Source organism: Nasonia vitripennis (assembly GCF_009193385.2).
Source record: "Nasonia vitripennis strain AsymCx chromosome 3 unlocalized genomic scaffold, Nvit_psr_1.1 chr3_random0004, whole genome shotgun sequence".
NCBI lineage: Eukaryota > Metazoa > Arthropoda > Insecta > Hymenoptera > Pteromalidae > Nasonia > Nasonia vitripennis.
The window spans coordinates 2,967,311-2,980,344 of record NW_022279623.1 but is presented as its reverse complement, the minus strand read 5'-3'; the positions used below and the strand labels follow the sequence as shown (position 1 = coordinate 2,980,344).

General features: G+C 31.2%; 2 protein-coding genes and 1 long non-coding RNA gene across 4 annotated transcripts; 2 read left to right on the top strand and 1 right to left on the bottom strand.

The window, feature by feature from the left end:
* The first annotated feature begins 1,748 nt into the window (after positions 1 to 1,748).
* LOC100118915 (equilibrative nucleoside transporter 1) lies at positions 1,749 to 6,345 on the top strand. Its single transcript, XM_001602731.6, has 11 exons — positions 1,749 to 2,172; positions 2,536 to 2,685; positions 2,777 to 2,858; positions 3,304 to 3,476; positions 3,558 to 3,652; positions 3,712 to 3,762; positions 3,835 to 4,067; positions 4,147 to 4,381; positions 4,717 to 4,802; positions 4,883 to 5,082; positions 5,171 to 6,345. The coding sequence occupies exons 2-11, from the start codon at positions 2,540 to 2,542 to the stop codon at positions 5,280 to 5,282; spliced, it is 1,413 nt and encodes a 470-aa protein (XP_001602781.1). The 5' UTR covers positions 1,749 to 2,172; positions 2,536 to 2,539; the 3' UTR covers positions 5,283 to 6,345.
* On the bottom strand, positions 5,978 to 9,669 carry LOC100118951 (protein-L-isoaspartate(D-aspartate) O-methyltransferase). 2 transcript variants are annotated; one of them, XM_032601718.1, is made up of 7 exons: positions 9,339 to 9,669; positions 8,916 to 9,198; positions 8,678 to 8,817; positions 8,284 to 8,509; positions 8,124 to 8,209; positions 7,539 to 7,700; positions 5,978 to 7,470 (listed from the first exon to the last, which is right to left on the bottom strand). In XM_032601718.1, the coding sequence occupies exons 2-7, from the start codon at positions 9,112 to 9,114 to the stop codon at positions 7,390 to 7,392; spliced, it is 894 nt and encodes a 297-aa protein (XP_032457609.1). In that variant the 5' UTR covers positions 9,115 to 9,198; positions 9,339 to 9,669; the 3' UTR covers positions 5,978 to 7,389. The 2 variants fall into 2 exon arrangements, with proteins under 2 accessions (XP_032457609.1, XP_031781485.1); XM_031925625.2 differs by having other exon boundaries at positions 8,916 to 9,399.
* Positions 9,157 to 12,112, top strand: LOC103316338. Its single transcript, XR_004226975.2, has 3 exons — positions 9,157 to 10,836; positions 10,987 to 11,326; positions 11,404 to 12,112. It is a non-coding gene; the product is annotated as an uncharacterized LOC103316338 (long non-coding RNA).
* The last annotated feature ends 922 nt before the right edge of the window (positions 12,113 to 13,034 follow it).

The following is a 13,034-nucleotide window of genomic DNA, read 5'->3' as shown; positions in this document are numbered from 1 at the left end:
TAATAATTATGCTCTTTTCTAAGTTTGTATAAACCTTCTCTATCACATAAATACAAATAATTAACAGTTTCCGGTGAAATCATTTGATCTTTTGCGCTGTATGGACATTTAACTTCAATAGCAATTGAATCGTTTACTACTCCATCAGGTGAAAAATGGAAATTTGGAGGATACGAACATGCCACATTCTGAAACCTTACTATTGTTCAGAGCTTCAAATTGTTTAATAGCATGTAGTTCAAATTTTTTTCCATGTTGAATAGCTGGTACACGAGACAAATCTCTTGGTGTCATCAGATCTCGAACAAGTCTTGTAGGATCTTTAGTGGAACATATGCTACCAAAACATGAACTATTCAGTCGAATATTTCTTTGTGCAAACCAAAGTTTATTGTTAAATTGTCCACGAGTTGTAAACTCTAGTTCTGCTCTTGCATTAGGTGAGATGTTCATAAGATTTATACTTTCTAGAAAGACTTGCTCTGGGTTTTCTTTTGTGTAATTATGGTCATTGTGAATTGCAAATAAATTTGCAGGTCCAAAAAGTTGCAATTCTGGAAACGTTTCAGACTGTATTGCAGCAAAGTTTATACACATATTTCGAAATTTTGTAGAATAATTATCGAGCTTTCTAAATTTATTAGGTCTAGGATCATAATCTTTTAATTTTGCTTCTAAGATATCTGATTTTTGAAAGTGCATATCTCTAATTTTTATTGGCGAGCCAGCAAATCTTTTTGTTTGATGAAATATCTGTAATTTTTCAGTACATGTTTGTCTAGTTTTGAGTCTTGTTTTGTATGAAGTCTGAAATAGCTTCAAAAACTACGCATACATGTTTGGAATGAGTAGGACCTCTTCCAGCTGCACATTCACATTGCGTCGCAGAAATACGATAACTTTACATCTACATTGTAAACAATTGGTTTTCTATACTGAGAAGCTACAATAGCAAATAAAAATGTCTCGTTTTCATCATTGCAAGCTTTCCTTAAGCTTAACACATAAAAATCTTTGTACATTTTGGTTCCCTTATCATTGTTTACATATGCTTGAATCGAATTGAAGTACTGTCTGTCAAAATTACTATCTATATTTAAACTATCGGAAACATTTACATCTTTGTATAACTTAGCATCAGGTTTAATAAAGCTATAAGACTGGTCTTCATCCTCTGGTACTACATTAATAAACAATTTATCATAATCAACTAGCTTGAAAATGTCATGTAAGAAATGAGAAAAAATTAATCCTACAAACACGAATTGTCCTAACCTTTGCACTAATTCGGCTTTTTTGCCTGTCGTTTTAGCTTTTCTTTTTTTCAGCTCTGCTATCAATTCCTTAATGGTCCATTTGCCATACATTAAAATATTATTGTTATTAATTGTAAAAAGTAAATAGCTCACATACGTTACAATGCTAGCATTAAAGCAACCGCATTCATATTTCGCGGAATTCACCTCCATGCGACGATCAGCGCCCCCAAACGGAAGAATAGACCTCATTGCCCATCAGATCCCTATTATATATATATATATATACTGGGATACGCGCTGTCTTCGCCATTCTATGTATATTATTTCTATGGTTTGGACAGCTGATCGTTGTTGATGTTTGGTAGTCATAATCTTCCTTTTACAAGTGGATATATTCAGTAAGAATAGTAGTGATAACACATGTACGGATATACGACCGTGTTTCCGTATGCGACACTCGATACTTGATTCTCCCCACCCGTATCAATTGTAGTGGGAGATTCGGAATTATGCCTGTGCTGCCTGTGCGCTTGGAAGAGAAAGGAAAGCCCGAAGGAGAGAGGAAAACATAATGCGTTGACGCTGTAGTGACTAACCTATCACGCGCAGTGTAAAAGCCAGCAGAACCAGATGTGCAGCAGCTTGATGAGCAGTAGGCAGCATCATCAGATAACAACGAGAGCACGAGGAATTACGCGTGCTTGTTGCATTTTGTCAAGTGTAAAATGCAACTTTGCCACAACGACGTGACGGCTGTCGAGGATTTTCATCGAGATATTTGTCACTCCTCCAGCTCTCCTGATTTTTCCTGAGAAGACGACATAGGAGAGTCAGGGTTTTCCTTGCCTGTCAGAAGTCGTCAGAGGTTATTACGTTCTAGCAATAATCGACGGAGAACAAAGAGCAAAAGCTTGTAAGTCATTAAAGTTATACGTGAAATATTATCGTGAAAAGTTCTGCGGAAGTTCATAAATGTTTTCTGATAACTTGTTCTTGATCATGACTTGTTCAAAATGTAAATATTGATAACTGAATTTTATCAACTTTGAAACCTCATTACAATATATCTAAATAACTGTTAGTATCTGTATGCAATAAGTTTTTTTCTTCAATACACAAGAACTTGTGAATACATAAAATTATTTATTTTTCATTATAAATCATCTGCAAAATCACCTTAGATTGAAATAAGACATTTTAATGTTTAGTATATCTCATAAATAATAGTATTTAAGTGCAGTTGTAAACTCTTATATCATTGAATATTACTTTTTAGTAAAATGGCCTACTCAATTAATACTGAACCTTTATTGAGAGAAGAAAAAGATACAGATTCTGAAGATGAAATTGATACAGAAATAGATGATCCTAATATTGTATATTCTCATGAAGAACCATTCATCAAACACCAAATTCCTTATGACAGGTACATACAACATACTATATATTTAAACAAAGATATTTTGTCTCTTTTTAAACATATGATTTTAATTTAATCATTCACTATTTTTCAACAGGTACAATTTGGCATATATAGTCTTTTATTTGTTAGGAATTAATACTTTAATTCCATGGAATTTTTTCATCACAGCAGATGATGTGAGTAAAATTATTAAATAATTACCCTGGTAGAAAATTAACGGTTGAAATTCGTTAAAAAGTTAAGTTTAATTGGCTAGTTTTATCAAATTTTAATGTAAAAAAATTAATTAAAATATTGCTAATATTTTAGTGATGCGTATCTATAATACCACATCAGTATTATTATTAAGTTAAAAATTGTTTTTCCCTTTTTTTGGCATTAAAACGTATATATGTCTTATTACAAATATTTGGATTTTTTACGATTGTAACATATTTTTCTACAATTTTTGGATTGTAACAGTCATTTGACAAATTTCAAGCAAAAGTTTCATTTTATCATGAGTTAATGCGTCATATCTATGCATTTATAACGGTTAAACGCTTATTTAGTTAAATCGTTAACCACAACTTAGCTAAGTGTCTTAAAACTTGTAACTGATCTTATAATTTGTTGTTGCAGTATTGGATGTATAAATTTAGAGAAATTAATGAATCTCATGGTGTAAATTTTAGTCATATAGAAAATTTAGAAAAAAGAACAGATCTGCAAGCCAGTTTTACTTCTTATATAAGCATATCAAGTGCAATTCCAAATACAATTTTTTTAATAATCAATACATTCATTAGTAAAAAGTAAGACATTTTTATGTATACAATCCATTACATTTTGTAGATTTAAATACAAACATTATAATAATTTGTTTATTTTTGAAGGATATCATTGAGTACAAGAATGATCGGATCTCAGTGCATAATTTTAATAGTTTTTATGATAACAACGTCATTTGCAAGAGTAAATACAGATCAATGTACGTATGTTGATATCATTAGTACTTACTTCATAAAAGTAATTCTGTTATATTTTCAGATCAAAATGCGTTTCTTATTATTACATTGACAAGTGTGGCAATTGTGAACGGTATGTAAAAGTTTAAGATATTTACTATTTTTGTTTATCAAAAAGTTATTTCATTAAAGTATATACTTCTAGCGGCTTGTGCGATTTTTGGAGGAAGTTTAATGGGCATTGTAGCTCGATTTTCTACAAAATATATTACGGCCATGTCAGCTGGCCAAGCTCTGGGTGGAATTTTTACTGCATTCACTGAGATTTTATCTTTATGGATCGGTGCTAGCCCTGTGATCTCAGGACTTCTCTACTTTATCATAGGCGATATTGTGCTCTTTATATCCTTGATTGCCTATGTAATATTGGAAAGAGAGGTAAGTTTACAGTTACTTCTTCTGATTACGGCTTAAAAATGTTGTTTTATGTTATAATAAAATGATTTTATTTTTCCAGGTGTTTTTTAAACATCACGTAGTTATAAAAACTAGAAATCCAAATGAACCAGAGTTTACAATTAATGACGAAATAAATTTTTCTGGAGAACATGTTTCTTATACACGCATTTTTAAAAGAACATGGCCGTATGGTCTTAGCATGTTCTTAATATTTTTTATAACAATGACTGTTTATCCGTCAGTAACAGTTTTAGTAGAAAGCCAAGGAAAAGGAAAAGGACATTTATGGAATGGTAAGATAATGCATTGTTATTTCGTCACTTCGAAAGAAGACTAGCGCAGTTTAACATTTTTACAAGTAGTAGTTTAATTCAAAATGCGGATATGATTAGCATAACTTAAAATTGGCGAGAAGACTGACACAAATCGTGCATTTTCCTCGAAATGTATCACTTAGAGTGCCCAAATTGCAAGTTAATTCCTAAGCTAGTTCTGACGGCGTAATTTAACTGTACCAGTCCTAGTTTTCGCTGGAAAATTGAAACAGTGCGAGTCTTCGTATGAAGCTACATCATATTTTTACTGACAAAAATGATAATTCTACCGTAACATTTGCGATTTTTTTCAGATGTCTATTTTGTCCCTGTAGTTACCTATCTGATTTTCAGTTGTGCAGATTATATAGGTAGAGTCATTTCAGGATATTTGATGTGGGTATGTTAACGAATTTTATTTTTTATATTATACAAATGCTAGAAAAGTTTTTCGTTTTTAATATATTGTTTCTTTTTCAGCCTAGTAAGAAACCATGGTTAGTGATGTTATTAAGTTTTTTAAGAGTACTGTTTATACCTGCATTTATGTTTTGTAATGCTCAACCGCGCCATCATCTACCAGTCTACATACACGATGACATTTACTATATTATACTGACTGTTCTATTTGCATTCAGTAATGGATATTTATGTAATATTGTATTTATGCTTGCGCCAACGTAAGTGAAATTGTTTCAGTGTAGCTAACAAAACTTATCAAATACTTTTAACATATATGTTATAACAGAATTGTTTAAACGATTTCAGAGTTGTTGATTCAAAAGAAAAAGAAATAGCATCTGCCATGCTAGGTGCTTTTCTAGGGATTGGAGTTTCTGTTGGTTCGCCTCTAAGTCTTTTAATGGTTAAAATTTTATAAACATAATAATATTTTTAACAAATACGTTGAACTGACAGCATTTAACTGAATGTTACTTAAGCTAATTAAAGCATCTACTAGTAATTGATGTTTGCAGATATTATTAAACAAAAAGAGAATACAAAAAAGAAAGATATTAGAATATTTATACAAAACAACGCACATCTCTAAGATGGTTAGATTTTTTTACGATTGAAGAATGAAAAATGGAATATTTTATCATTGTTTATTTGCTGTTATGTTGCTTAAAGTCTTCTAAGCATCCACTAGAATTGATGTTTATTTATCTATGGCGCAGAAAGAGAATACCATAGAAAGATATTGAACTACCGATATAAAATAACGCACATTTTTATATGCGTTTTTTTACTATCAAAAAATGTAAAATACAATAATTTAGTTATCAAAACACAAATGTCTGTCTTCTTAGAAAATGCGCCGCGACCAAACGATGCAGAAATTTTGTGTATATAAAATTATTTTAAAATAATTTTTATTCTGTGTAAATAGTAATTTGATTTTTATTCATAAATTTTCATGTAAATATTATTTGCGATTTCTTTATTACATTTTTGTGAAAACAAGCTCAACGAGATGTCTAATGTATATAATGTATCGAATGGATGTTGAAATATATTAAACAGATATTATTTCAGCAGAATTGTTTAAATTATTCATAAATAAAAAATCAATTATTTCCATATACAACTTTAATTCTTGACAAAATATTTATTCAACTTAACGCGTTATTCAAATAAATTCAACAGCCATTCCTTAATAGTACATTACGATATGTGTGACTTAAATGGTTCTCGCAACGCTCGGGTGCTAACTGCGCCGTGTAAAAAAGAACCATTTAAGTCAAGAGTATCGTATAAAATTTTATAGCACAGACTACTAAAATCCGCAAGTCTCGCCTATTCGTGACTTAACAGCGAATTTTAGCCACACTGTGCTATAAAGGTAATTTTTTTAACGTTGATGTTACTGTTAAGAAAATTTGTTACATGTTGACATAAATGCCCAGAATAACAGAGTAAATACTTATAGTGCAGTATCAAAGTTTGGAATATTCTTTTTCAAAAATTGAATATAGTTTATTATATAACATACTGCTGTACAGTCTTATAAACAAAATTATGTGCTGATAAATGTCAGATATTTCAAAGACATTTAGATAATTTTCGAATAACAATTTTGTATTGTTCGTCAAATAATCACAAAAAAATCCAACTCTAGGCATACTTCTAAATGGGAATATTTTATTTGAATGCCTAAATTTTCATTGAATATATTTATTAAAAAAAATGTAATTCCAAATAAAATTATCTAGTACTCAATAACAAAATTTTCGCATGCAAAAAGAACAGAACAAAATTTTACAAATAAATGTAAATAAGTATGTACATTCCTGGTAGAAAAATAAGCAGTATTGACCAGATATTGGCCAGTACTGTACAGTCACTGGTCTATTTTGATAAAATTGGCCAGTGACGGGTAAACACTGTACAAAATATGTAACAGATATATCTATAAATTATAAATTTATAAATTCCGAAATATAAATTTCTAAATACATAGACGGATAGCTTTAATAATCTATTTCTAGAAATTAGAAATCGAAAGTTTTCAAAACTTTTACTTTTTTACATTAATAGGATCATAGCGACTCCTTTCTTCATTGTTTTGTATTTAGAATTCTTAAGTTTTTAGAAATCAAAAATCTGATTGACATTTGCCTTCAAAAGGATGATTTAGCAAACTTAGCAGTATAGCACGACGTTCTTACATTGATAAAAATCAAACTAAAACAAAATTTTGTAAAATAAAATTAGAGCATTATAATAGTTTTAAGTTTACCTTCAATCGTGTAAACAAATCTGTTTGCATTTCTGAACTTGTAAAAAAAAACCATTAACCTAATTTACCTTTACTGTTAGACTGATTTATTTATTTAACTTGATACTACGTCGTTACCAACTTTGTTTTAGCCCCAATGCCAACTTTGCCTTGAGACTCAAGTTTATTATGTGTCCATGTAAAGATTTATCTAAAATTATATTATATTTTCTCTGTTCGTCCTCTTATTTATAATTACATATTTTAACTAATTAGGAATTGAACACAAAATATTGTTTTTATATATTTTTGTAATAATCTGAAAATTTAGCACTCTGATAAAATAACCCTACAAAATGTATATAGTTTTTAAATGTATGATATTTGCTATTGTATAATACATAAATCTCATAATACTTGTCGACTCTTATCACATAACGGGACATAGACAACTCCCATTAATGATGTCTTCTGAATTTTGCCATCCATAGTTTTATCTATTTGAAACAAGGTTTGGTCAGCGTTCGTCTTTCCAATTGGTACGATCATACGGCCACCAGGAGCTAGCTGATTAATAAGCTAAACATATTTGATAATAAATGTAAGATATGACCATGATATTGAAGGGTCACCACATTTTTTTTACTTTGCGCGAAAACAAGCTTTTTTCAAATATTTAACTGGATCTTAGAAAAAAATATTTAAAAACGCGTTTTTTCAATCTGTGAGCTTGTAGGATTCGATAAGAATATCAATTGCTTTGACAGACCCTCAGACGGTGTAATTATTTTTCTTTAGAATTGCCTTCAAAATTAAAGGCAGTAACAAGAACTATGATCTGTAAATTTTTAAAAATCGGAAAAATATAGTCGATTTTTTAGAAGTTATAGAAGCAAATAGCTACTGAAAAGAATGTTATTAGTATATTTATAGAAAAAGTATGGTGGCCGCTTGAATAATATTTTTGTTATGAAGGTATGTATTGAATATTTTTTTATTTACTATTTCTGGTGCTTCCGGAGCTGCTGCTCCAATGTGAATAGCATCGTATGGTGCTTTATTTGGGTAACCCAGTCTACCATCACCAACTATAATTAATAATATTATTCGATAAGTTGATGTAAAATGATATTAAGTACAAATATTAGAATTTTTAACAAACCTATCAATTCAAGTTGTTTGCTTTCCAATAATTCAGGATGATCACTTTGAATATTTCTTCTAGCTCGTTCTTGAAGTTTCGGCACATGCTCAATACCCACGGCAACACCTTTAGGACCAACCATCAGTGCCATACATGCAGTTAAATAGCCAGAACCAGATCCAACATCTAATGCTCTACTGCCATCTTTTAATTTATCTGCGAGAAATTCCAGTGCATAGCCATGCTGTAAAAACACTTTATGTCTTTCTTTTTGAAAATTTGATTGAATTGCTTTATTATAAATATCTTCATTAATGTAACTCTAATTTTTTTATTTAAGAAAACGAAGGATTTTGTAACAAAAACATTTCTTTTGCTCGAGCTAATAAAAAAAAGGTTTAGCTTTATTTACCATATGTGGTGCACTAATTGTTGCACCAAATCCGATGCTTTGAGGTGAATCGATATATGCATCACAAGGTTCTGTGTATTTTCCTCTGTCCACTTTACTCATTGCGTCAAACACTCTTTCTGATTTGATTACTCCAGATTCTGTAAAAACATTCGTTTTTAGTAAATAATTAAACGCAGAATGCAATGAAAGTTTTGAAAATTAAGAACATATCCATAAAGATAACCTCCAAACTTACTTCTAAGATGTTGAACTAATTCTAAATTTCCTTTACCGTGAAAACGGCCGAATTGAAACATACCGAAAGCGTTTACACTAACTATCGAACAGATAAGAAATAGTAGAGACCACTTTGTATTTCTCAAATCCACTTTCTTTATGAATTTCGCTTCTCGTCTGTTTTCGTCGATATTATACACGTAGAGCGGGAAAGCCATAGGTTATACGTTCTGGTGTAACTCACTCTTAATGTCGCATGCGCAGTGAGAATCAGCACGATCTTCGAGAAAGTGCTCGCAATTCTTGGAAGAGTAAGATATTCAATCAGGTTGTTAAAAATGTATCAGGAGGAATTAATCAGTGTATATTATTTATGTATTTGATTTGTTTTATAAATTAAATTATCTTCGAAATGATAAAAAGTTTAAATACACACACGCACCACGCAGGTTTAGGTGTCTCCTATGTACGCATCATAGAAATCAACAACTGACTTATCTTTGTATGTCTATTCCACGCTTAGAAATTACGTTTAGTTTGTGCCAAATTCTTAAAATAACTTATGAAGGAATTCATCTAAGATAAGACCGGACAATAAGTAATCAAAACTACTTGTACAAACTTGTGATTGCATGAATTATTCTACCAAATTATCCACTATTCGAGTGGCGCGATTGAATGTTTTAATTTGTAAATAATACACAAAACATTTTTAAAAATATTTTTGTAATTTGTAAAACGTTCAGAAAGCAGACTGCGTCAATTGAAAAATCATTAAATCATACGTATAGTTAGTAGCATATGCGTTATGTTCATTATTATGCACGTCATAAATGCAACATTGTAGTTACTATGACGTCGCACAAAATCCTAGGCGATGTCTTTAAGATCACAAAATATATTAACCCCGGGTCATTCGAATGAGCATTGAAATACTCTCTAAAATCGTGAAATAGTTTGAAAGGTTGTGAATAAACTAGAACAGTGTTTGTAGTTAAACCAGTTTCAAGGATGTATATTGTCTCAAAGAACCTAAATACAAGAATCTACTAATTATCTGACTCTAAAGCTAAGCTGATAATTCTACGGACTCGCGACTCTGACTGTCCTCCGGAGCGGCGGTGATGCTGCAAGACCTCTGCTGCTGGCGTTGAGGGCGTGACCTTGAATGAAGGGATGTAGTTTTGACAAATCAGAGCGACTCCGCGCGGACTTACAGAACTACGAGCTCGAATCAGCGTCGGTCCGCTGGGCCTATGTGATGGTGGAAAATTCGGAAAGCGGGCGAGCACGTGATGACGCACTTCGCGCACACGTGTTGACCACCCTAACTCTCAGTCCTCAGTTTTTATGGAGCTTTCCACAATTGCGGAACCGACACTCGTAACTGTGATCCGTGGACGAGAAATTGTATTGTTGCCAACTTAATTTCATTATATGATCGTGGATTGTGTGACTGTCACAAACGCACCATGACGACCGAGTAAAAAACTATAGAAAGTCGTCTGCTGAGATTTCACACATAACCCAAAAGTTGTTTAAATTCGGTAAACACTGCCAGAAATCATTGAGATAAAGTGTAATTGTTAGATAAATTAGAAAGAAAAATTTGAAAAGCTCAGTTATGGACGTAGATAATCGACTACAAATTGTAATTGTTTGGATAAATATTTTAAACTTTATTCAATCTGTGATTGATACTCTTGATGCAGACGATGGTGGACAAAACCTGACATCACAGAGCAGCAACGCTTAAATTTTGGTGATTTCTCAACAATATTTATGTATATGAAGAACAATGACCATGAGAAACTGTATGATTTTATTGGTATGTCGTTGGAGCAATTTAACTATTTATACGCTCTTGTTGAAAATAGACTGGAAAAACAAAGTCGACGTACACCTCTGCCAGCAGAGTTAAGATTAGCTGCAACCTTATAGTAAGTGCTTATAATAATATTATTTTTGTTGAAATGATATAAAACTTATTGCTATAACAAAACTTGAACTTTATCTCTATTTCTATCTCTTAAGACTTAAAGTAATCTAATTTTGTAATGATTAGAAATAAGTAAAATATTTTGTTTCAGCTATTTGCGCAATGGTGGCAGTATATGAATGTGTGCATCTGTTTTTTGTATAGGCACTTCAACAATGTATCAGAAGTTTGTCATGCTCTGTTTGAAACATTAAAACCAATATATATTCCTTTGCCAGATGCGAATGAGTTCAGAATTATTGCAGATAACTTCAAAGAAAAATGGAATTTTCCAAGTTGTGTTGGAGCTGTAGATGGGCGTCACTTCAGCATCGAAACTCCTCCCAATTCAGGAACATTCTTTTTCAATTATAAAAAATTTACTAGTTTCGTTTTGATGTCAGAGTGTGATGCTTTTCTAAGGTTTACGTGGCTGAATGTTGGTGATTACAGTATGCCACATATCAAATGTAATCTTTAAAATTAAAGTGTATGTGTATCCTGATTGTAAAGGTAATTGTTTTTTTAGGATCTCTAAACGATGCTTCAATTTTCAATGAAAGTGATTTAGGAGAAGCTTGGAGAATCAAAACATTAATTTACCACCTGATGAACGTCTTCCTCTCATCAATATAAGTGTTCCTTATTTTTTCATTGGAGACGGAGGCTTTGCTCTGAAAAAGTATTTCATAACGCCATTTACAAGATTAAACAATTTAAGTATTGATCGAAGGATTTTTAATTATTGTCTCTCAAGGGCTCAACGAACATTTGAGAGTGCTTTTGGATTGTTAGTAAACAAGTGGAAAATTTTTAACTCACCTTTAGCTTGGAAATTTCAAAACATTGACATAATTATATGTGCATGTGCATGTTTACACAATTTCCTGATCAGCTGTGATATGCAAAATGAAGGTAATAGAAGAAATGCTAATAATATGTGTGAAGATGAAGGTGTACTTAATGCTTAAGATTATGTTAATCAAGATGTAGAAATCAATGAAGATGATTTGAATGGAATACGACTGAGAAACATTTTAAAAGATTACTTCGCTTCTCCCCTAGGAAGTGTACCATGGCAGTGGAACAAAATATAATAATTTTACAGATTATATTACAGAATTATACTTATTTTTACAGACTAGACATATGTTTGTCATTTATTTTTTTCTTATTACTGTATTAATACAAAATTTTTTAATAAAATTTTTCTATAACAAAAAGAAGTAAAAAATAAAGTAATACTTATGACAGTTTATTCATAATCATAATTTTGGTTACAAAAGTAGTTTAATAATATAAGTATATAATCTAACATTTTTTGAAAGCTAATTTCTTTTTTTCTTCGATGTGTCTCATTATAGTTTGAAAACACTTTAGTGTTGGGTTTGATGGAACATCCTGTAATGCATCGGACAGCAGGAGATGGTAATCTTCGCTGCTGCTACTTGCTGGTTGCTGGAGAATATTTGAAGCATCCTTAGTTATTGTTTCCTGTAATGATTTTACAACATCTGTCAAATTTTTCTTTGCTTCTATTTTTTTCCACAGCAAATTTGTCCAGTTAAGGTTGTCTTTTTCAGCATCCAGATGTACTAGGAAGACTGATATCTTTTTCTTGTAGTTTGTCATCACATTTTCCAGATATTTTCCAAATCGATTCTGGTTTTGTTGTCAGCCTTTCAGCGTTAACTGATGAAATCACTTTAAGATGGTTAATTTTGTTTCGTAGAAATTTCATTGCTTCATAGTAAGGCCACACAGTAATTTGTTCGTATCCCATACCTGATCGGTTGTTATTTTGTAAGTATTCATAAAATTCCTTAAACTGTTTTTTTAAATCTGTCCACATCTTTTTCTCACTGTTTCGCCTATAGCATAAGTAATTAATATAAATAATTTAATGTTAAAAAGTTATTGTTATAAATATTTTTGAATAGTTTTTGCAACTTACCTGTCGTCATAATCCCCAGAATCTCAAAAATCTCATAGGCGATTTGGTCAAAAATTTCATATTTTTGGTTAGAACTGACCTTTCCAAACGAGTCATCACTTTTATCATATAAAAGTGGTCTCTTCTCGACACACTCAATCAGGAACATGATCAACTCATTTGATCTTCGCCTATCTCACAATTTGTTTCTTCTTCGTCCATTTCGT

Coding starts and splice junctions, on each gene's coding strand:
- LOC100118915 (XM_001602731.6), top strand. CDS start 2,540: ATGGCCTACTCAATTAATACTGAACCTTTATTGAGAGAAGAAAAAGAT. Junction 2,686..2,776: donor CACCAAATTCCTTATGACAG/GTACATACAACA, acceptor ATTTTTCAACAG/GTACAATTTGGCATATATAG. Junction 4,382..4,716: donor AAAAGGACATTTATGGAATG/GTAAGATAATGC, acceptor GATTTTTTTCAG/ATGTCTATTTTGTCCCTGTA.
- LOC100118951 (XM_032601718.1), bottom strand. CDS start 9,114: ATGGCTTTCCCGCTCTACGTGTATAATATCGACGAAAACAGACGAGAA. Junction 8,210..8,283: donor CAAACAACTTGAATTGATAG/GTTTGTTAAAAA, acceptor TATTAATTATAG/TTGGTGATGGTAGACTGGGT. Junction 7,701..8,123: donor CTCCGGAAGCACCAGAAATA/GTAAATAAAAAA, acceptor AAATATGTTTAG/CTTATTAATCAGCTAGCTCC.